Source organism: Numenius arquata, chromosome 12 (assembly GCF_964106895.1).
Source record: "Numenius arquata chromosome 12, bNumArq3.hap1.1, whole genome shotgun sequence".
In the NCBI taxonomy this organism is placed as follows: Eukaryota; Metazoa; Chordata; class Aves; order Charadriiformes; family Scolopacidae; genus Numenius; species Numenius arquata.
In genome coordinates this window covers 8,906,809-8,929,011 of record NC_133587.1, presented here as the reverse complement: position 1 = coordinate 8,929,011, position 22,203 = coordinate 8,906,809, and the positions used below count along the sequence as shown (strand labels likewise).

At 41.0% G+C, this 22,203-nt stretch overlaps 1 protein-coding gene across 1 annotated transcript in view; it reads right to left on the bottom strand.

Annotated features, from left to right (window-relative positions):
• Positions 1 to 22,203, bottom strand: part of LOC141471169 (uncharacterized) — a 148,227-nt gene that overhangs the window by 50,134 nt on the left and 75,890 nt on the right. Inside the window, exons 3-4 of the mRNA XM_074157588.1 lie at positions 21,145 to 21,228; positions 7,038 to 7,211 (exon numbers count right to left, since the gene is read on the bottom strand). Of these exons, the coding sequence (XP_074013689.1) occupies positions 7,185 to 7,211; positions 21,145 to 21,228 (111 nt within the window). The 3' untranslated portion in view covers positions 7,038 to 7,184. The remainder of the gene's footprint in view (positions 1 to 7,037; positions 7,212 to 21,144; positions 21,229 to 22,203) is intronic.

The following is a 22,203-nucleotide window of genomic DNA, read 5'->3' as shown; positions in this document are numbered from 1 at the left end:
TTCTAGCAGCGTGCAAAACTGATCTCTTTTTTTTTCAAAACTTTAAGCTGCAAATGAGTTCATTTCAAACCACAGCCTTTCAACTTCAGCAGATTCCCTCGCACTGAGCAGGGAGCTCAAACATAACATTCCATCCTCTGTACAAAACAGGTTGCTCTTCAGACCCAGAAAATAAAACATCAGCTCTGTCACTGGCAATTAAACACAGCAAGAATTTCAAAGAATTCAGCACAATTAAACACAGAAAGCATCTAAGAAGTCAATGAGAATACAAGCTTTGACATCTTTTGTTTTGACAGTGGTTCTCCAGGTGTGTTCCCAGGTCCATTTTAAACTTTGTGGTGACATATACAACAGGAAAAGAAAAGATTGTTTACTTTGGCCCTGATATTCAGGGCAATTGGAAAGCTCAAACACTTGGGCAAAAATACAACAGTGCATAAAATTAATGTAATTTCAGGCAAAAAATGCAACATCTGATTAACCATTCAAAATTATGGTTGCAGCAGTTGCCACAAATAACTATATACAGCTTGAACCTCTAGAAGAGGACAAGTTTTTCATCTTGCTCAGCGGTCCACACGAAGAGGTGATTAATATGCTAGAAAATCCTCAGGGTCCAGATGCAATGTGCAAAGAAATCCGCCAAAGGGTTTTCTCGTGAATAAGAGAGATTCCTCTGGATCAGGGATAAGGGGCTCACTGAGAGTGGGCAGTTGGACACCAGACTTGCTCTGAACCCCGCAGCCTCCCTGACTGAGGAATACTTTTTTCTTTTACTAAACTTGGCCAAAGTATATGTGTAGAAGGGAGTCTGCCCCTTTCTATCTTTTTGTTTGAAGTGAAGTTACTATCTTATTAGACTCTCATTTAGCAAAAATAACAGTCTGAATGGGCTGAAAAACTGGTCTCTGGAATTGCCCCCAGGCCTGTGGGTAAGTCACGCAAAAGGAATGGGTCTTTGGATTGCTTCACTTGGGACAAAGATACCCGTCATTAGCTGATGCTGAACAACACCCAAAACTACCCTATGACTGATAAAGATGCACAATATGGTAGGTGAGGGGAAAGGGCAGGGCCTGTGCTGTCTGGACAGGGCGTTGGTTGGTCCATACTGATTTCCTGTAACCCAAAGGGCTCCACTTCTCCTTTCCTTCTCATGGCTTTTGTCTAACAGGAAAGCTGCTGCTGTGCCTTGTTTGGACATTGTGATTGCTGAGCACAGGCCAGTTGCATAAGCTTTAAGAGTACCTCTCGTACCTTAATTTGCCCCCTTCCTCATTAGATGTGTGCTCATTGCCTCTCTTCCTTCCTCTTCTTCATTTCCTTGCTGTTGCAGAAGACACTAAGTGAGTGGGGAAAGTGTCCAGAAAGGAACTTCAGACAGGGAAGCATCCAGTGGTCCCTCTGCTATGGGTAACATTTACGGAACCTGCTGTTAATCAGAGATGAAGTTTCTCGGTGCAGTGTCATACATCCCCTGTTGCTGCCTATTACTTAATCTTTGCTTCCTCAAATGGCACCCAGAATTGGGTAACAGCTTTCCTGAAGGTGACAGAAGCAAGGAAAAGATAGCACTTCAATGATAAAGATGAAAAGTTTATCAACAGGGACTTTGACCCACGTCCACTAATGAAAGAAGAAAGAAGTGGTTGAGTAGGTTGTAGTGAACATGAACTGGATTCAGCAGAACTAGCTTGAGTTTTGCATAGATTCAACCTTTTCCCAGGGTTGATCCTCCTCTTATCTGTCTGCCTTCCAGAGCTCACTAGACACAAACAAGCAAACTTCACAATTAAATGATGCCATTTTTTTCCATAAGTGACTAGCCATTTTTGGTCAGTTCCATTTTGGGGACAGTTAGCTCAAGATGAAGAGTATCAGACCATCATGACATAGGCAATTTTCTCCTGATAAAACTCCACTGAGAACAGGCTCAGTAGCCTGTTTCTTACCACTGATTATAGCATTATGTTATTAAGGACCGGCTGACATTCTTTGTGCTCCTGAATGCAGATTAAAACTTTCCAAAAGTGCTTTGACTTGCAGTATGTTATTAATCTATAAAAGTGCTCTGTGCAGATACAAATCTTCCTGATCCAGTGGTTGTAGACTAGGAAGCTTCAGGACTTTCCTAGGTGACAAGGACATTCAAAGCAGAAGTGAATGCTGCCCTTGGTCTATTTGACATTCAAAACGCCAAACATATTTTCCAGATGAAGCATTAATTTGTGGACGTATAGTCCAAATCCCAATCTTAATTCCACCAAAGTCATACTTCCGATTTGTCAAACGAATTTCATCAAAAGAGTGGGGAAGTATGAAGACAAACATCTAGAAAGCAGTAACATGCACTTTTCTTTGCAGGTTTGGAAGAAGAACAAGAAAATTACTGAAATCCCAACTGGAATCTCCTGGGACTCTCTGCTGCTGTCTGCCCTTTTTAGATTTTCTGTTTACCATCTGACCCTTTTTTTAACTTCCTTAGATTTTTTAATATAAAAAAACTGAGCCCTCAGAAATAGTTAGCATTGAGGAGCTAGAGAGCAGTATGTTAGAGAAAAGGATGGAAGGAGCTACACTCCATGCAGTTCTACTCTGGCTTTGTGTGCTATTTATTTACTGCACTTCTTCAGCTTTAATGGCTTGGAGGTTGCCACACAAGGAATGCCATGTTTTGCTTAGTGTAATTGATTCCCACGGAGAAGGTGCATAGTATGCTCTGTCGTGGTGACTTTACTGTGAATTTTGTGTCCTTTAGTTAAAGAAAGAAAGCCTGTTCTGGCAATATGAGTTTCCACATTTAGAAGAAAACTGTTTTTCACAAGGTTTTCCAGAAATGCACTGGAACATTGAGGAAGATTAAGTGCATCAGGTGCACACCCACTAGGAACACAAGCAAAAGTTAACTCTTAATCTGGAAACACATGAAGAAAGTGCCACACTGACTAGTGTAATGGTTTGAAGGACGAGTTAGCTCCTCTGTGACAGCAACAGCAAATGAGAAATTGAATGGCACGTTTCCATATGCACAAAAGAAAATGACTGCCATCAGGTCCAGCACCAAACGGCTAATCCAATCCTGCAAAGCCCTCGGCAACAGATAATCTGTGCCAATTTACGTGCACCCTGTATATGAATTCTCCATTTTAAGTTCTTTTTTTCTAGCTAGGTCTGGCAAGAAAACAGTACATTTAAAATAAAAAAAAAAGGGGTGAATTCTGAACAGATGTGACAGAAAACATTGGAACAGGGCTCTTTCTTCAGGCCAACATTCTCAGTGGGCTTTGAGGAAGTGGGGAAAGTACATCTTGACTCTCAAGAGGACTATGGAAAGGGAAACATTGAAGGCATCTCTTCTCAAGATTAAGAGTAGTAAACTCTGCTATGTAGAATAGCCCCTTGGTTGCCATCAGCTCTAGGCAGAAGAGGGAAGCATTTAAAAGCACATAGCTTTTGGTTCCTTGCACTTATTCATCAAGAAAGTCTTCCCAAGCTTTATAATTTAGAATCTTATAATGGTTTTTATTAGCAAACTTGGGAATAGTCGATTGTATAGAAGCCAAAGCCACAGTAGAATAAAATAAGTCTTACCAACAGGAGTAAATATGAAGTACCCCTACAAGCCAGACACATCTCAGAGCAGCTGCTTGTTATTTTTCTTTGGCATGTATTTTTTTGGATATGAGACACCTTTATCTTCCTAACCCCAAACAGACAGAAGAACAGAACACACTGTGCCTATTGTGGGCCAAATCCTCTGCTGACATAAATCAGATTCTCTCCATTGAAACCAATAGAGCTGTTGTGGCTGATACAGATTTGGACTTTGACCTCTTACACCAGCTTCTTGCACATCTAAGATATGGCTTCCGTTAACTATGCTTCCATTTCATTATGCTTCACAAAATAACACAAGTCTCAACAGAAAAAATTTACAGTCTACAAGGGGGCAGGATCAGTTGCTAATGAGGATACTACACAAGGGCCTGTGGGTTTTTAAATTAATTTTTAGATTTAGAACAGATTTTCCCAATATTCAAGACTCTGGGGAGACAGCAGTTGGCAATATAACTTGGAATCTGATAAAACTAATCCTTCAAGTATGTATTTATCACTTACAGATTCAGTTTGAATCAGGATTGCCTTTACTTTACAATAGAACAACAAAATAAGAGACCATAATGTATAAACTCATTATCTTCTTATATAAACAGGTAGCTTTTTTACCTCAACCTCACTATAAAGACTTCCTAGGTTTAAAGACATGGTGCGTAAATTCCTGTTGGTCAAAGAGGAAGCTGTCAGATTATTTGCATTTTTGTTATTGCTTTTGAAAACGCTGACATCTTGCTTAAACAGAAGTCGGGTCTGACTTTCAGCTACTGAGACGTGTGCCAAGAATATGAAAAGAAAGATCTATATTTGAGGACACATACAAGATCTAACATCTTTCGGCCTGGAAAAAAGTCTGGAAGAAATAGTAAGAGGTTATCTTGCTCATCCCAACAGCTATGGTTGCTTATGTGAATGTTTGTTCAGGAGTTGAGCGAGGTCTGCTGGTGTGCTGCAATCATTCTGGCAGGATCTTGGCGGCATTTCCAAAGCTATTAATTAGCAGATTACTCATCAGTGGAGCTAGGGCATCCTGTAAACTGATGCCCCGTTGACCCTGCTGAATTAAATTTTCATAAATAAAACGCAAACCTCCTAGATTTTATTGGTCTCCACAGGACAGAATTTTCCCCTTCATTTTCGCAGTTAAAGCAACTATTCAAAATGGTACAAAAACACCTGCTCAGCACTTAGCAGGAAAAATAGCCTGAAAGTGGGTCTTATATAGAGACTTCTGTACCACATATATGTCACTGAAACAAAGTATATTAAACGCTCAGGTAAACAAGTCAATGCATTTGCAGGCTCATGTAGTTTGCTTGCAGCCTTGAACATTAGAATCTAGTTTGTTTAGAGGGGAAATGTTGACAAGGACACTGGGATTTACTCCCTGTTTATTTAAAAAGTAAAAGAGGACTTTTAACTTCTACCTGATGGGCAGATGGGTTGATCTTGCATTAGCAGAGCATCTGCCAAACAGCACACACAGCTGGGCAGCACATCATTTTTACCATATTGTGAATGCAGCACAGGATACAAAGCTGAGCAAAATTTCACTTATACAACTGGTGGTTAATTCTGTGCCAACAGTAATTAGCTTCTGTAAAGAGTTTATAACAAGAAACCACAAAACAGTTTTATTCTGATGAAACTGATGGGAAAAACCCATGTGCGTCTGTCCATGGGGTGTGAGCTCCAAGGCTTGGCAGGAGAATTGAGACACAGGCTTTCAGGCCAAAGGCAAAAGAATGCTTCACTGAGCTACAGAGCAGCTTCCTTTTTAATACTTGTATTAGAGCAGCATCTCTAGTCCTAGTCAAGGATCTGGGTGGCTGGTATTATGAATGAAACAGCTAAATAAAGGTAGGACCTTGCTCCCGAGCATGCACAGTGTAGGGCCCTGATTTGGCCAACACTGACACTTAAGCTAAATCTTTACTATATTTATGCCAAGGAGACTGCTGTCAAAATTAGGTGAAATTTTACAGGATTGGGGTCTTTGCCAATTATTAGTAAAAACAAGGTACTCATTAATAATATTGATCTAAAAAGAGCAGAGAGGGTATGCTTAACTCTGCAAGTGGGACTAGTATTGATTTCAGTGAGATTACATCCTTTTATATAACTAGAGGAACTGTTCGTAGTTTGTAGCATAAAGGCTTGGATGAACATCTGCATTCATATCAAAAGCAAGCTAAAACAGGGATTCTTTCCATTCTCTTTCTGGTAGCGTATAGAAGCCCCTATCAAAGGGGCTCACTGCACTTAGCACTGGGCAAATACTGAGCTCCTTATCTTACAGTGGAAACAGATAAAGGGAAAGAAGGGAAAGGAGTCATGAAACTCTAGCTGGCTAGCTGTGGCCACATGTCAGGTGGACACTGTGAATCAAGGCCAGGTCACCTGCAGCATGGTTGTCATTAAAACACGTCAATAGTTGATTTTACAAAAAAAATGAGGACGTAAAAATACTTCATATTATCCAGGTTTCTTGGAGGAAGGTTCTTGCCAGACTTAGAGAGCTGAAAAGCACATTGGATAAGGGAGAGTCAACGTTAACAAGGCTGGAAATTCCCGGTAGAAGAAGCCACTTCAGGAAGCAAGTATGACTGAGCTGTGCTGGGGAAGAACCTCTCTACTCTTACGGCTGCACCATGGCGGGGATTGCACAAGCCTTGTGCTGCTGTTGTGACTGTGCTAGAGGCAGTGCTCACACACAGCCAGCTCTGGCAGGGTGCTGCCTCAGTACTCCTTACAGGATGTAACAGTAGAGTTTTATTGTCACTGCCTTCAAGAAACCACATTCTTAGAATTCGTTCCCTCTCAGCCTGACAGTTTGGAAATCTACACTGTCTTTTGTATAAGATACTATGTTAATTGATCTATTGCTTATTGGGTAAAACACCAGCCCACCCTTCTGCTTCCTCAACTCGCCTCTTCTCAAAGGATATGAGGTATGTATGAGCACTGCAAAGGCCAAAACGCAAGTGCCAGGCTGGTCAGGAGCAAGGCCCTGAATAACAAATGAATAACATCAAAGTTCATTATTTTCAGTTCTATCTCATGGAGTAACAATCTGCTGAGGTTATATGAATAGACCATCCCATAAAGATGGAAGCGCAAGAGTAGCTGATTTCTTGAAAGTATTGTGCCTTTGAATGCATCTATGCATCAAAAATGGGGAAAGGAGTAATTGCAGCTTGTGCTGATTTCCCTGTGCAAGGCTAATACAGCTTGGTAACAATAGCAGCAAAAATGTGGCAATGTGGGTTTAACAGCCTGAGTATGCACTCAGTGTCTTTCCGAGTTTGTAATCTGGTTACTAGCATGTTGAAGACCTCTCAGCTGCATCTCTGTGGTTGTTATTATTCATGCTAATTAGATTAAGTTGGCAGACACTTTTGCACATGCTCCAAGCGCACCTTCATTTTCCTGGGTGGAGTATCTGTATGCAGGTGTGAACAGATATCCTAAGTTTCTCCCAAAGCGCAGATAGGACAGGCTGCTTCATCCCAGTAGTGCAGAAGAAAGGTGCTTAGGAGGTCCGTGATGGAGTGGTGTACAGCGGCTCATCTTGTAATTTCATGGAATAAGCCCTGGCATTGTACAAAAGAAAAACATTAACTGAAATTTGTAACAACTTTGCAATAACTTCTGGATATATGCATCTTTCTTAATACAAAAAGGAAATGGGCACTGTGGTAAAGTAAATGTATGATTAATTTCTCAGGAGATGTGAGTTCAGGACTTGGTTTTTCCTGACCAAGCTCTATGACCAGCTCTGTCATCCTATTCAAATTATTTCCCCTCCTTCTGTTTCTTTTCTCACTGTTTTTGTTTCATTCATTCATGCTGTAGTTTCTCTTGACATGTTTTGAACAGTACATAGCAACAGGGTCCCAGACTCAGTTTGGGATACTCCAGCATGACTGGAGTAGAAATAAACAGTAATTCAAATATGAAATTGTTCTTTGGAGTACATGCACTCCCTGCTAATTTAAAAAAGCAAGAAAAGAGAGCTTTTGTTTTTCTACAGTCTTGTGTGTCTCAGGAGAGGAGCAGGTGATTAGATCCCTGGGTTCTGTACTGGTGCTCAGAGCAGAAAGGTTGCGATTCAGGACATCTACTGATAACTTGTACTGTTGTTCCCAGGGAAGCCAGCTCACCCCTGTGTTTCTCTGTGCCTTCATAAGCAGCATTGCACAATCATTCAAAATTTGTCCATGTTGCAGACATACTCCAGGTGTAAATATTTTCTGTCCAACATCCACAATGGCCCTACAAGCTAAGTTTGAAAATGACTTTTTGTGACAGCAGTGGAACAGAGACAGGCTAGTCCTGGACTATTAGTCATTGGCTTGTTGCTATCAGATTTTAGTAACAAAAGGTGGCACTGGTACCTTGTTGTTCTGAAACTACTGGAAAGTCATTAGCTGTGATTCCAAAACCAAAGCCTACTGCATTCCCTTTTAACATCAGCCAAGAGATTGTGATTAAAAAAGATGTATAATTAGAAAAGATTTAACAGGAAACTGAAAGGAACCTCTAATCAGTCTAACCCTGATTTTCCACAGAGAAAATAAAAAGGTTTTATCATCGCTATGTTCTAAACACTAAATCTGGCCCCAGTAAGTGTCACAAGTAAGCAGGTGGGGAAGAGAGGGTAAGAAGCAGCAAATGGCTGAGTCCCTGAAGGTACAAAACAGGTTCCCTCCATATCCTCAGCTTCCAGGAGAGAGGAGGGCCCTGTGCCTTTCTCCTGCTAGAGGCATTCTGCCTGTGGGGAGGGAGCATCTCCAGTGCGATCCCACGAAAGGAACTATGCTCAGCTCCTGGGAGGGATCATTTTGCCTGTCAGGGAAACATCAGGGTTAGCTCTGGGGAACAAGATCATCCTGCGTCATTCAAGGGAGGCTCCTCGTTCGCCCTCAGAGAGAGGGAGGGATCAGTCTTCTGCCCTCCAGTAACCTCCTCCAGCCCAGTGCAGACGCTCTGACTACGGCCAGTCCCAGTCCTCCAGAGGGAAGATTGGGCCAGCCTTCAAGGAGAAAGGAGCAGACACGGGCAGAACGAACAAACCTAAGGACATATTTTCATTACAAAATCATTAAATGCTCCCCTGACTTAAAAGCTTGAAATAAACTACATGGAGCCGCTAGGTTCAGATCCTGCAAGATAAGGGACCATGGACCGTGTATGGGCCTGTCTAGTCCAATACTTACGGCCTATCCCTATTTCTTGTTGCAGGTACTTGTTAAAACAACAACAACCAGTCCAGATTCCTCAAAAGAATTTTGGAAGAAGCAAAGAAGAGACTGATGCTGAGCAGTTCAGTGCCAGATCAACCCTTGCTGTGACTTCCCAAGTTCAGTAAGCCGTGTAGCCCCTCATGAAAGGCAGCTGTCATCACTGTGGCTCAGAGCTGACATGGACAATCCACGCTGGTTCAAGCAGAGTGGGTTCTTCACCGGAGTGAACGTTATATGGGAGGTTGCAGGGCACCTACACACTTCTGTGCTGCTTTGTTGCCTTGGTGGCGTTCCAGACTGCTGACTGACAGAACTTCAGACACTCAATTGGGGTTACCAGCCAGTCAGTCCCCGGTTAATCTTCATTGTGCAACATGTGTCTAGGATGTTACTGCTGGATTTTCACTATGCTCTTGCTAAAATATATCACTGTGCAGGAAGCAGCTTTGGGGATAGATGGGGAATGATGCTGAAAATAATTTGAAAGGACAAGAGGACTAAAATATACTGCCGCGATGTTTCTGAGTAAATAAAGATAAGAGCGATGGAAGCTCCTCTGGCAGAGACATTAGCAGAGCCTCAGCAAATTAGTTTAGCACTATAAAATTGACATGGAATGGAAACAAGGCAGTCAAAGCAAGGATGTGCTTTAACTAGGCACAAAGCCGAAGTTATTTGAGAAAAAGAAGTGGAGTTGGTTCCAGAGTAGCTAATTCATTTCTCCTTATCTTCCCTTGGCAGGGGCTAGCTGCTTAAAGACCACTTGATGTATGCCTGCTGCTTCCTCCCCTCTCCCCTCGCTTGTTTGCCTTGCAGAAAACAAAAATTAGTTCTGTTATAAATGACTCCAGTTCCCCACGGGCTGCAGAGAAACACATCGCAGCTTATTGGGCATCTGTGTGACTCCCCAGCACTCTGAAGCTTATAGCAGTATTTGCACTTGCTCTAAGATCAGCTCTACGCTAAAACATTTGCTGGAATACAAATGCCAGTTACAAATAATTTTTTTTCATTACTTTTCTGTGTTGGTAAAAGGCCTAGCAAACACAGATACACTGTCATAAAAACACTTTTCAAGTATAACTTCATTAGCAAAACTCAACTGACTACAAATTTTACTGCCTGAATAGTTTTTCTGTCATGTAAGCCTGTTACGAATTTCAGGGAGATAGTGAAAACAACAGGTTTAATATCTTCTTATTCTCTGGTAGTAAAACTAATTTTCTCAGGAGTTCATTTAGCAGACCTAGTATTATAGGGACAGAGACACTAGAACATCCTGCTGGATCACTTTGTCAAAATTAGTCCTGGTCTACAATGATATCTAAAACAAAGTTGTTCCTGTTTATTATACCTTGTAACTTAAGTTTCAAAACACGTCAGGGTTAAGGATAGGTTTAGGCCAAGCTAAGCATCAAGCTGGGTTAACTTTACAACTCAAATCTCAGCAACTATTCCAGATCTAAGCTGTGCAGCCATCAAAAACTGTTCTCTGAGCTTCACAGTGGCAACTAATAAATGTTCTGTGATGACTTTAAACTCAGTCCTAATTATCACTATAGACCAAAGCTGCTACTGTTATCCTCTTCAGTTAATCTGTCTGAAAAGATCCTCTGTCAATTCACCAAGGCTACAGTCCTCTTCTACCTTCCTAAATCTAAAAATTGAAGCGCTCCTTTATGCCTCTTTCTTCAGCCATTCTGTCACATCATGGTCAACCTCTGCACTTTTCGTGCTGCAGCTCTTGTCCAAGAGTTGGAGTGTATACTTCTCAAAGTTGTATGGCTTGGTTTTCTCAGAGTCATAGAAAATAGAGGTACGGATTCCTTCCAGAACACCTCGTCTTTGCTTCCTAGCACTTCAGCCTGGCAGTATCCCTGTGTGATACTTTTCTAGATGTTTTGCTAGTTCTTTTGGAAGAGGTGGAAAAGAGGCTCCAAGTTTATGCTGAACCGACTACATGTCAGTGCAGATGATGTGAAGTCATCCAATACTATGGCTCCCAGTTTTATAGTTTGGTGGTTCCCAGTGAATTTCCAATAACCCCTCAGAAAACTCTTCTGCGTTATTCATAGCTCTAAGCTTCTCACTTTTTTTCTCTATTATCACCTTTCATTTTGTAATCTCTTCAAACAGGGGACTGATTCTGCTATATTTGTCTAGTAAAAAACCAAGCATGCTTCCAGCATTAAATAAAACTAAGTTTTTATAATCCCCTAGGAGAAAATCTCCAGCATTTTAAGAAGAGCAAAGTGGCAGTTAACTTTGAGTTATGAGTTAGAGAACTGACAGATTCTGCTACAAATGCAGCATCCATGAATGAGTTCTCAGTGGAAAATCTGGGTTGTCAGCTTATTGTTAGCATCTGTTACAGCAATGGCAGTGACATTTAAAAATACTAAGTGCACTTGGTAAGTTACTATTTTAGAGCAGATGTATAAATTCAGCACACTTTCATCAAAACCAGAGCATGCATCTTAGCAAATTGGAATTTTATGCCAGCAGTAAACATTTGTACAATGAACACAAACATGCAACATGAGGGAGTTCTGTGTCATTCTTTTGGTAACCCAGGGCTGGAGAGCATAGGGGCAAGAAAGTGTTTCATACTAACTTTCTTGACTGAAGAAACAACTTCTTCCCTAGAAAAAGAGTCTGTCAGTTAGGCAGAGTCTTTCATTGTGACAGAGCAGAACTGCTCATGAGGAACGTGTCTGTTCAGCCCTACAGGCTTTGAAATGTATGGACTGATAAATGTAAGCGAGCATGAAATCTGTTCAGCTCTATGTTAACCTCATGGCTGCAGCTTTTAGTGCCAGGAACACTCAAGAAGAACATTCCTGCTCAGTTACAGCATATCGAAGGACGGAAGCAACTCAAGCACAGAACAGCAACAAACAGTACAGTCATAGAAGCCTTGGTGTGAAACAGTTAAAAATACTTGAGTCATGTCTTTTCAAGAATTGAAGGACTAGCTGTGAAAAGCTCTAGTGACTTCCAGGGAACCAGGCTGTAAACAACACAGCACAACGGAAGATGAGGACAGTATAATATATCTGACGGGTACAAATCTTCCACATGGCCAGCATCAGGCGAGGTGCTTGTCAAAAAGGCATCTGCAGCTGTTCCCTTCTCAGGCTGTTTACTCTACAGGAGGATTTACCATCTGTGCAGAAAAACAATGCACACACCAGAAATCAGTGTCTGTCAGATGAAGCCTAGTCTCGTGGCTGAAGCACAGGACAAGCAGTCAGGAGATTTAGATTCTATTTATTGCTCTCCTAGTGGCTCCCAGAGCAAATAAGGGGAAATCACTTAACCGCTTTGTGTCTTGTTTTTCTCCAAGATACTACTTTACCTTATTAGTGGTATGAACACCCATTGTTTGTGTTTATAAAGTGTTTTTATGTTCTTTGGATTGCAATGCTAAAGTAGAACTAAACAAGATGCATTTCCACAGAATTTCTAAAGCTTTGGGAACAGCAGGTTAACCTCTCTACTGCAGCAAAGTTAAAGCTCTGTAAACTATATCACAAACAACTCAAAACCAGTCCAAGAGTCACTGTGCTCCTCTCTCCATCAAACTTAGTATGCTAAAGAAGTGATCTTTTAGAAATCATGGCAATGAGAACACAAGAAATACTTGACAGGGGACAGAAAATGAGATTTGTTCAGAGGTAAGCCAATAAAAATGACCACAAACTTTGGGGATTTTGTTATTCTACCCTGAATTTTTCAGCTTGTTATTGGCATTGGCAATAAGTGACATTGAGAAATCATGGTATCCCTTTATATAATAATTTTCCTTCTTCAAAATAAAACTTTTAGAGTTTTTTTCTAAATCAAAGCACTACAGCTGTGCAGGGGTCAGCAGTCAATGTCAGATTTCTGTGAAAAGCAGTGAGTTCAGAATCTACAATTCCTACCACTACCGTGCTGTGGAAGCACAATAACTTCACAAATTGTCCCAATAGAGTCATATGAAATTGAGCTCTAGTTTGCTTAAATATTTCACGAGTTTCCTGGATTGTCCTTACTCTCAGATTAGCCCTGAGTCTATATCAAAATTATGAAGGAGATCATGGAGGGTCTTCACTGAAGGCTTCTCTAAAGCCTCACAATATTGCTTAATAAAACGCATGTATGGAGCAAGGCTGAGTGTGTAGGATAAATGCTGTTGTCGGCTCCAGTGGTATACCTTGTAGGATGTATGTGAAGTTATGTTCCTCTTAAGAAAAAAGCACTTAAGAAAGCACTTTGTCCCACTAAAATTAACATGGTTGCCAAAGTACTGTAGTACTATAATTCATACTTTCTGAATTTTCTGCCTTCCACTGAATAATTGTGTCATCAGTTCTACTCCTTTCCTATCTCAGTGTGGTTGATTGTATATATAAGGAAAACAATCTAGCCATTTTTGTGTTTCCTTTTAATTCTTCTGTTGTTATTGAGTCCTCAATGATCTTGTTTTTGTTTTTACTGCTCTGTAATGAGTCACCGGCTTATTTAATTTAATTTTATTGTAATTGTTATCTTTTCATTCTTGTTTTTTTCCAGTCAGTTACTCATAAGACCACAAGATATAAACAGGACACTGTTACTTGGACAACTTCTGAGAGCAATTTTTTTGACTGTCACCCAAATTCAAAGCAAGTTATTGAATGGTCCTCACTTCCTAAGAACTTTCACCTCAGTCCATGTATGTTTTCCCATACGTCATGGGATACGGATTTGATGGGTGGACGGTTCGGTGGATAAGGAATTGGCTGAATGGTCGCACCCAGAGGGTGGTACTCAATGGCTTTAAGTCCAGATGGAGAGCAGTGACTAGTGGTGTCCCTCAAGGGTCCGTCCTGGGACGAGTACTGTTTAACATTTTTATCAAAGACATAGACAGAGGGATTGAGAGCACCATCAGCAAGTTTGCAGATGACACCAAGCTGTGTGGTGTTGTCGATACACCGGAGGGATGGGATGTCATTCAGAGGGACCTGGACAGGCTGGAGAGGTGGGCCCAGATGAACCTCATGAGGTTCAACAAAAGCAAGTGCAGGATTCTGCACCTGGGAAGAAACAATCCTCAGTATAAATACAGACTGGGGGATGAGGTATTAGAAAGCAGCCCTGAAGAAAGGGACTTGGGGGTGCTGATTGACGAGAAGCTGGACATGAGCAGGCAATGTGCTCTCGCAGCCCAAAAGGCCAATCACATCCTGGGCTGCATCAAAAGAAGTGTTGCCAGCAGATCCAGAGAGGTGATTCTGCCACTTTACTCTGCTCTGGTGAGACCTCACCTGGAGTACTGTGTGCAGGTCTGGAGCCCTCAATATAGAAAGGACATGGACCTGATGGAGCGGGTCCAGAGGAGGGCCACCAAAATGATCAGGGGGCTGGAGCACCTCTCCTATGAGGACAGACTGAGGGAGCTGGGGTTGTTTAGCTTGGAGAAAAGGAGGCTCCAGGGAGACCTCATAGTGGCCTTCCAGTACCTGAGGGGGGCCTACAGGAAGGCTGGGGAGGGTCTGTTTACAAAGGCCTGCAGCGACAGGACGAGGGGCAATGGTTTTAAGCTGGAGAAGGGGAGATTTAGATTGGATATTAGGAAAAAATTCTTTACCATGAGGGTGGTGGAACACTGGAACAGGTTGCCCAGGGAGGTGGTTGAGGCCCCTTCCCTTGAGATATTCAAGGTGAAGCTCAACGAGGCCCTGGGCAACCTGGTCTAGTAGGGGGTGTCCCTGCTGACTGCGGGGAGGTCGGACTAGATGACCTTTGGAGGTCCCTTCCGGCCTGGACCAATCTATGAATCTATGAATCTATGTTTCTATTGATCTATTTTCCATTCCAAATTGATTTCTATTTTCCGACTGAAAGAGATTTGCCTGTCTGGTTTGGTTGTTGTTTGGAAGCTTTCTTGGGCTTTCTAATCATGCCTGATCTAAAACTTTCCATAGAAATTTTAGTGATAGAAAATCAAGTTTAATTTTATATCATTTCTTTTGGAGAAAATAAATTTTGCCAAAAACTGGGTTTGAATTGAAAATTTGGGAGAAATAGTTATCCAGTGATATGTTAAATTTTCCTTTGCTGTCTCCCCCATTTTCATGCTAACTTCATCCTTGGCGGAGTTTTCTGCCATGACTCTTTCTTGCTAACCTGGTTTCCTAAGGAAATGGGATTTATGTGGTTGTGCTACATTTGCATATGTTACATACATACATCTTTGTAATTTCAAAGTGACTGGCAGCTTGCTACTAAATATATAAAGACAGAGGTCTAAATTTATGTTAAGATTTTATGTTTCATTGTAGTAGTCAGATAGAGAAGAGATTTTAGTAATGCATGGGAAAAGTTTCAGTAGAAGTGATTGTGTATTCAATACCACAGAAAGCAGATGAGAAAGAATAGTAAATGCCCAGCTATGGGACAATCTCCCAATGGAGTTCACACCCATCAGAGCACACACCACAGGACATAATGGCACAGAAGCCCAAGATTCATTAGTTCCACTACTTTTTGAACTTTGTTTCCTAAGAGGCTAGAAATCATAGGAAACTATGAGGCTGACTGTTTATAAATGTGCAACATGTTTGATTAGAATTGGTTCATATTTTGATACAAAGAAATTATTTAGTGCTTTAGTTTAAGGTGACCTGCAGCTCTTAAGCTGCATCCCCTTTATTGGTACCCAGAGAACTAGTAGACTTAGAAAGACTCAGAAAGCTTAAATCTACAACACCATTTCTCCTGTAACCTGTGCCCCCTAAGATAGAAGTAGTTCAGAGGTCCCTGTACGTGCCACAATTACACGTTCCAGTCACAGCTTTAGACATAGGCTAAAATTGTCTGGCATGAGAATTGTCTGGCATGAAAAAATATCTTTTGCATATCTATTTGCAGCTTTTACATGAAGTAAAGTTTATGGAGTATTCTGTAGTACCACAGAACTTCATCAGCCTCTGCAAATAATCTGCATTAGACCAGAAATTGTTGAGATAGATGTGACAGAACTGCTACAGATATTAGCCATTGTCCTGCAGCGTTTAACAGACTGGGTATGCCATGCTTCAAAACATTTTCTAATGAGGAGCCTTGAAGTAGCCATGACGAGTAGCGGAGAACTTTAGGCAAAGGCTTTGATAAACTCCAAGTGTTGTGGAAGCAGCCTTAGAGATGAATAACAGTGATTTTCTCGAAGTCAGCAATGAGCCAGCTCACCTCCTCACAGTAGGAGGTACCAGGATGTTTGGAATGCCACCCATAGGACAAGAGGTCAAACTGAACTTCTGACCAGTGTGATCATTGAAAAATTTGTGGCTGCTTTTGCAAGAGTTAACGCCAGTTAACTGAGGTCAGATTCCAGCTTGGGTAATTCCATTCTACCTCTCTAAAATTCCCCATTTATTTCAAACAGATGCAATATTTTTTCACTTCCTCCATTAAAGACTGCCAAGTAGTTTTATATGTTTTGTTGAGCATGTGCTGTGTTTTACCCCAAAGGTAGCTACAATACCCAGGTAATGACCCCGCACAGAGCTTTGGTGCCTCCAATACTATTTGTGGGGAAAATTTTGTTCTGTTTATTCATGTGCAGAACTGCTAAACATTATCACACGGAGCTACAGTTTGTAGGAAACAGCCAACAGAAGCTAGCACTAAGAAGATTTTGTTGCATGGACAGATCAGCAGAGCATGAGGCAGACCTGACCTCTAGTTTTAGCTCTTCTATTTGTCTCAAGTAGGAACTTTGTCATGTTCCTTCACTTTCTAGTGAGGCCAAATAGCAACTTAATTTTACTTCAGAATACGTTGGCTTGGACGCTTAATTTCTATGCCTCAGTACTCATTAGTAACACTGGAATAGCAATGCTCATTAATGTATCCTTAATATTTACTATAATGGATACTTTATGGTCACTTTCAAAGGGAGATGTATTCCTACATCCCATTTCTTATGACACATATAAATTGATGAACGAACAAATTGATCAATTTATAACATACGCAGCGCTAGACAACTCATAGTGCTTAATGGCAGTAAAAGGAAATACAGAAGTAAAGCCAGAAATGCTAATTAAAAGCATGTTCACTGAGACAGAACTGTAGCTTGGTCTTAACGAGTGTGTGGTGGAGATAATGTAAAAGCAATTACTTTAGCAAAGGCAATTTACTGAAAAATTGTTTTTTACTGAGCACCAACTTATTCAGTTCACGGGCTTGCTGCCAGGAAACAGACCAAATTAGTGCCACTTACTATGGGGACACTGAGATGTGGCCATCTGCCTGCTGAGATTCACCCCATATCTTTTCACCACGCCACACAGTTCCCCTGTGTCAGTATGAATGCCCTTTCCAACCTGTTCTCAGCATCAAGCATTGATACGGCATCTGTCATCCTGAATGATAACCCCGCATGTTACTAATGTAATAAACTAATGTAGAATTTATCTCTCTCTTTTTGCCCGTGATGTGTGACATGCCTACACTAGGCTTTATAGTAGTGTGAGACATACTGGTGTAAATCTAGCATTGCTCCACTAATTTCTGAATTTTCACCAGTATAACTGAGGTAAAAATCTGACCCTTCGATTGTGAAACACATCTAGGACTGAAGTTTAGATAACCCTACAGTATACCAACAAACTGGAAAGGTGACTGAAAAATGTAAATGCAGAGTGTATTCAGGCTTCTTTACCAAGGACAACTTTGGGCTAGCAGTGACATAAAAATCAACTGGAAGAAAAGATAACCCCTGTGCTTTTTCTGCCATTCATAGGATTTCTAAATTCAAGTAACACTCACAAAGTTTTTATAAAAAAATTAAATGTGTAGCCTTTTGGTTGCAATTCAAGTTCTAATAAAACTGTTTATTGAACTCCTTGACCCCTTCCTGGAATCTGCTTGAGCTTCCCAGAACTTTGTGTCATGTGGTTCTCGGTCATTAATAACTAAGTATGACACAGCAGTTTAGACGCACAGCAGCCTTTTCTCCCTTCGAGCAGGCGCCAAGACAGAGCCCAGAGAACACAAACAGATCAGCCCAGGCTTCAGGATCCCGTCCCAGAGCAGTGCTGCCGTGATGCAGCAGCAAGCAAAAAGGGCAAAGGCAGGAAGTGATTCATCTGAGTACAGTACAACGTGCGGGACATGATCAAAAAGATCCCAACCTTTGGTTGGGACAATTACAGTACTGGGCAAATGGCTCTAAGCTCCATCCTGGACATTAGATCCATTTCCCTCTCTGTTTACACTGAAATCCTCCTCCACCAGCCAGCTGTGCATTAAAAGCAGCATCTGTGCTAAAGAGGGTCAGTGAATTGAAAGACCTCTGAATACATGGCTGATCTATTCTGTCCACCCACTCATTTACGTTTATACAGCCCTTCTGGCTTTTGCCTGGAAATCTTTGGCTTTCAAACTAGAGATGTCTCCAGCAGTTCTCCTCCAGCTTTTGGACTGCTTTACTGTTCCTTGAATCTATTTAGCCTTTTCCCTGCCAGTTCCCAACCCCTCAGCCCCCCTGTCCCGCCCCAGCCCCATGGCTAATTAATCATCTCTTCTTATGACAACTGGACTGTAGCTAAGAAATTCTGAGTGTCAGTTTCCAAAGGGCAGAGCTGTTGTGTCTGCTGCAGCAAGATACATTCCAGGTACATTCTGCCTCACCAATTATATGCTTAAAAGAAAAGAAAAAAGGCAGGGATATGTATGGAGAAGTTAATCACATTCTAGTGTGAGATGCTGCGCTTCAGCTACAGTGGAATGAATGAGACTTATTGTGAATTGATTCAAAAGTCATATCTTTGCCAAATTTGGATGTAGCTACACATATGCATTTCCTATAAACCAAAGAAAAAACCTCTATGGAACTATAGGGAAAATTAGTTTAATTTTGATCTAGTTCCTTGCACTGTCAATCACTGCATTTCTCTGTAGTGGCTCAAAACTTGCTGTAAGAGCTTGGGTGGTGAGGGAGAGGGAGGAGAGAAAATTTTAATCTCAAATTAGGTGGGAAGTAATACATTAAATCAAATTATGATGGGTTTTTTTCTTCCTATTTGTGTCCTAAGCTGCTTCTCCCTGTCTCTCTCCACTGCATTTATTATAGAACATTTACAATGCATATTTGCAAACACCATAGCTCCGCATGCTTAGTTCAGTTAAAGTTCATTTGTTAAGGAAACAGAGATGGCCCTGAGTCCCTGGAATAAATTCTCCAGCACCTAAGGTCCGTTATTACCTTCTACTCCAAGCATCAGGTGTGCTTTGACCCACCTTCTCAAACACAAACACAGTTCAGGTATGTAATTTTCAACAAAACAGAGTCTACAGAAAGAAAAACATTTGCTGGCAAACCCAGTTCTCCCTCTGGGGAGAGAACGAGCAAATGAACTGCATGTGGCAGGTCTGATTTGCGTTGCTTTATGCAGGGCTGGAAGGTGTTCAGAAAGTTTGGTGATGGGACTGGTACTGACACTACTCTAGAAAGGACCCAGCATTCATTTCAGAGAAATAAATGGCTCATCTAGACAATGAAATATTTAATATTTTAGTATATCCAACTAAGTGAATTTAAAATAAGTCAAAGGCTCGCTGTCTTATCTGGTCTACTGGTAACTGCTGTTAGCTAACACATTCCACATCCTGGTCTAGACAAAGCCTAGAAGCAAGGAAAGCAAACGAATGACACATGGAGTGAAGACTGTACCAGAGAGAAAAAATGAAGGGAGACACTGTGAGAAAAGAAGCACAGACAAAAAGGAAGACAATGAAATGGAAAAAAATAACACTATCTTTATAATGAACAGGACCAGCTGAGCTTTCGAGGGGTGCTTTTTTCCTAATCCATAACACATGCTTCTTCTTAGCTCCAGTTGTGTGTTTGTTTATTTGTTGTGTGTTTTTGTAAAATGAATCACCCTTAGAAAAAAACCATGGATTTAAATTACAGAGGGCAAAAATCTCATTGTACGTCAACTACTTTGGCAAACCCCATAGGTAGTTCAAGAGGAAAAGCTACTTGGGAATTTTCCGATGAAGAGTTTCTCTGTTGTTTTTTTAAAGGAAAATTACATTATGTTGAACCTGAAATTTTTCATGGTAATGTGGCATTGGAACTGTCACATTTTGTATAAATGTGAAATATGCATTGAGCTGGGTCTCCCACATCCCACAGAAGTACCATTGTGGCTCAAAATTATCTCCTTATTTAGGTCCAGTAATCTGCTGAATTTTTAATCAAAATAGAATAGCACAACAGGAGAGGCCTAAAGCAACCACTGGTCTGGTATCTGGTGATTGATACTCTCACATTAGACTTGGGGCATAAAATCTACTTCTGGGTTTGACTTATGAAATCTCTAACATCCCAGCTAATTGTCCTAGCTACTGGGCTATTAATTTTTTGGGGGTAATGCTTGCATGTTCTTCAAGGACAATTTGGGAAGGTGAAAATTTTAACCGAGTGTAGAGAAGAAAATTTTTCGAGAGCTTGAAATTTTAACTAGACTGAAAAAATGCTTCCCCAACTCCACACACAGAGGTTCAAATTCTGTTTGATGCACCCATCCTTCATAGGCAGTAACTTGTTTTGTGTGGGTTTGTGTTTGCCAGGTTGGATGTGTACATGCTGCATGTGTTTGTGGATCCGGTATGTGGAATATGTGGCCAAGTATTTGGGGATTGTGTTGTATGTAACGCATATTTCTTGCAGTGTGGGTTATATGCTTCATGTTCCTTTGTACACAGATGGTTTTAGTGACTATATCTCACCTGTGATAGCACCTTGACATAAACTAAAGTCATATTTAGCTAATCATGATTTGGATTAACTAGCTGCACTAGGCTTCTTCCTTATTTTTCGTGGGCTCTCATGACTTTGGCACACAGAACTTGGCAAAAAGAATTAAAAACATACAACTACTTGCCATGAGTTTAAGTGGTGAGCAGTGACAGCTTGTTAGATAAAAAGTCACTTTTGGCACTTCCTAATGGATAGAAATTAGTAAATATGAAGTACCCGTACATAAGGGCACCAAAACATCCCTCATATTTCTAGATATCTATCTTAAACAGAAAACTCATCTGGAGAAAATCTTCACATTTTATTTTCCCTCTTGAATGTCACATTTAAAAATAAGTACAAACACATCCTTCTGCCCAGTGTCCTTGCCCTGATTATGTGAAACAAGCAATAAAACAGCAAGTATGAGGTATAACCACTATTTCTCTGTTCTGAAACCCTACTGCATAGATGAGCCCATCTGCCACCTCTGCTTACCAAAGATGACTTCTGTCCAAATGCTCCAGGCCCTCTCCATCCAAAAGCAACAGGGTCCCAAAGTTTACTTGGAGTCACGCAAATCTATGTGGGAATAGAAAATAAAACTTGATCAAACAAATACTAACTGGTAGATAACAACAGTAATATTAAGACTGAAATTAAAATAAGTAAAGATACTTTTCTCCACATTCTTGGAGGAAAAAGATGTCAGGTATGTATTCCATTTGGAATATGAATGGTGATGAATTAGATCAGCAATGCCCAGTCTCTTGGTGATGGTGGTTCCTAGTGAAAGCTTTTGAGGACAGTAAGCTTTGGTCTTTCATGACCAGACAGCCAGATAAGTTTTCAAGTGACTGAAACAGAATCAGTTCCTTGTTACATTAGTGAGTGAATGTTCTGTCACAGTATGGGGACATAATCTGGTCACATAACCTAACCAGAGCATTACTGTTACACTACCAGATATGAGGGACATCTGCATTTTGGTCGTATGACAGAGACATCTCCCATCATTTGATAGAAACAAAGCAGCAGAAACAGGCTGAAGACCACTTGAGTTAGGCACTGGGCTCATGGTCTTCTCCTTGACCACGTGTGTCCTCAGGAGGAGAGGCAGCAGGAAGTAGGCAGCAGGGCACAGGAAGCATTCAGGAAATTTCACTTAACAGTTAAAACCTCTATGTGAATGAAGCCTTGAGCCTGTTTTCCTTCAAACAATGTTCCATTCAAAGTATGACTCAACTTTTGGGGCCTGATCCAAAGCCCCAAAAGACAATGAGAGTTTTTCCATTGACTCGAGCAGCCTTTGGATGAGGACCTTGATCCTGATCCTGAAAGCCTGATTCACATGAGAAAGGCTACACAAGAAAAGATCAAATCCAGAAATCCTTGTTGAGATTGTACCCAATCCTTTCCTAGGTAAGTATTCCAAATTAAACGAATTAAGCCAATTTAGTCTGATTGTCTGCTCGCTATCCTGAACTTCACAAAACATTTCATGATCACACTGATTTATAAGGATAAATCCTTGGTCCTACACTTCCACACAAGTGT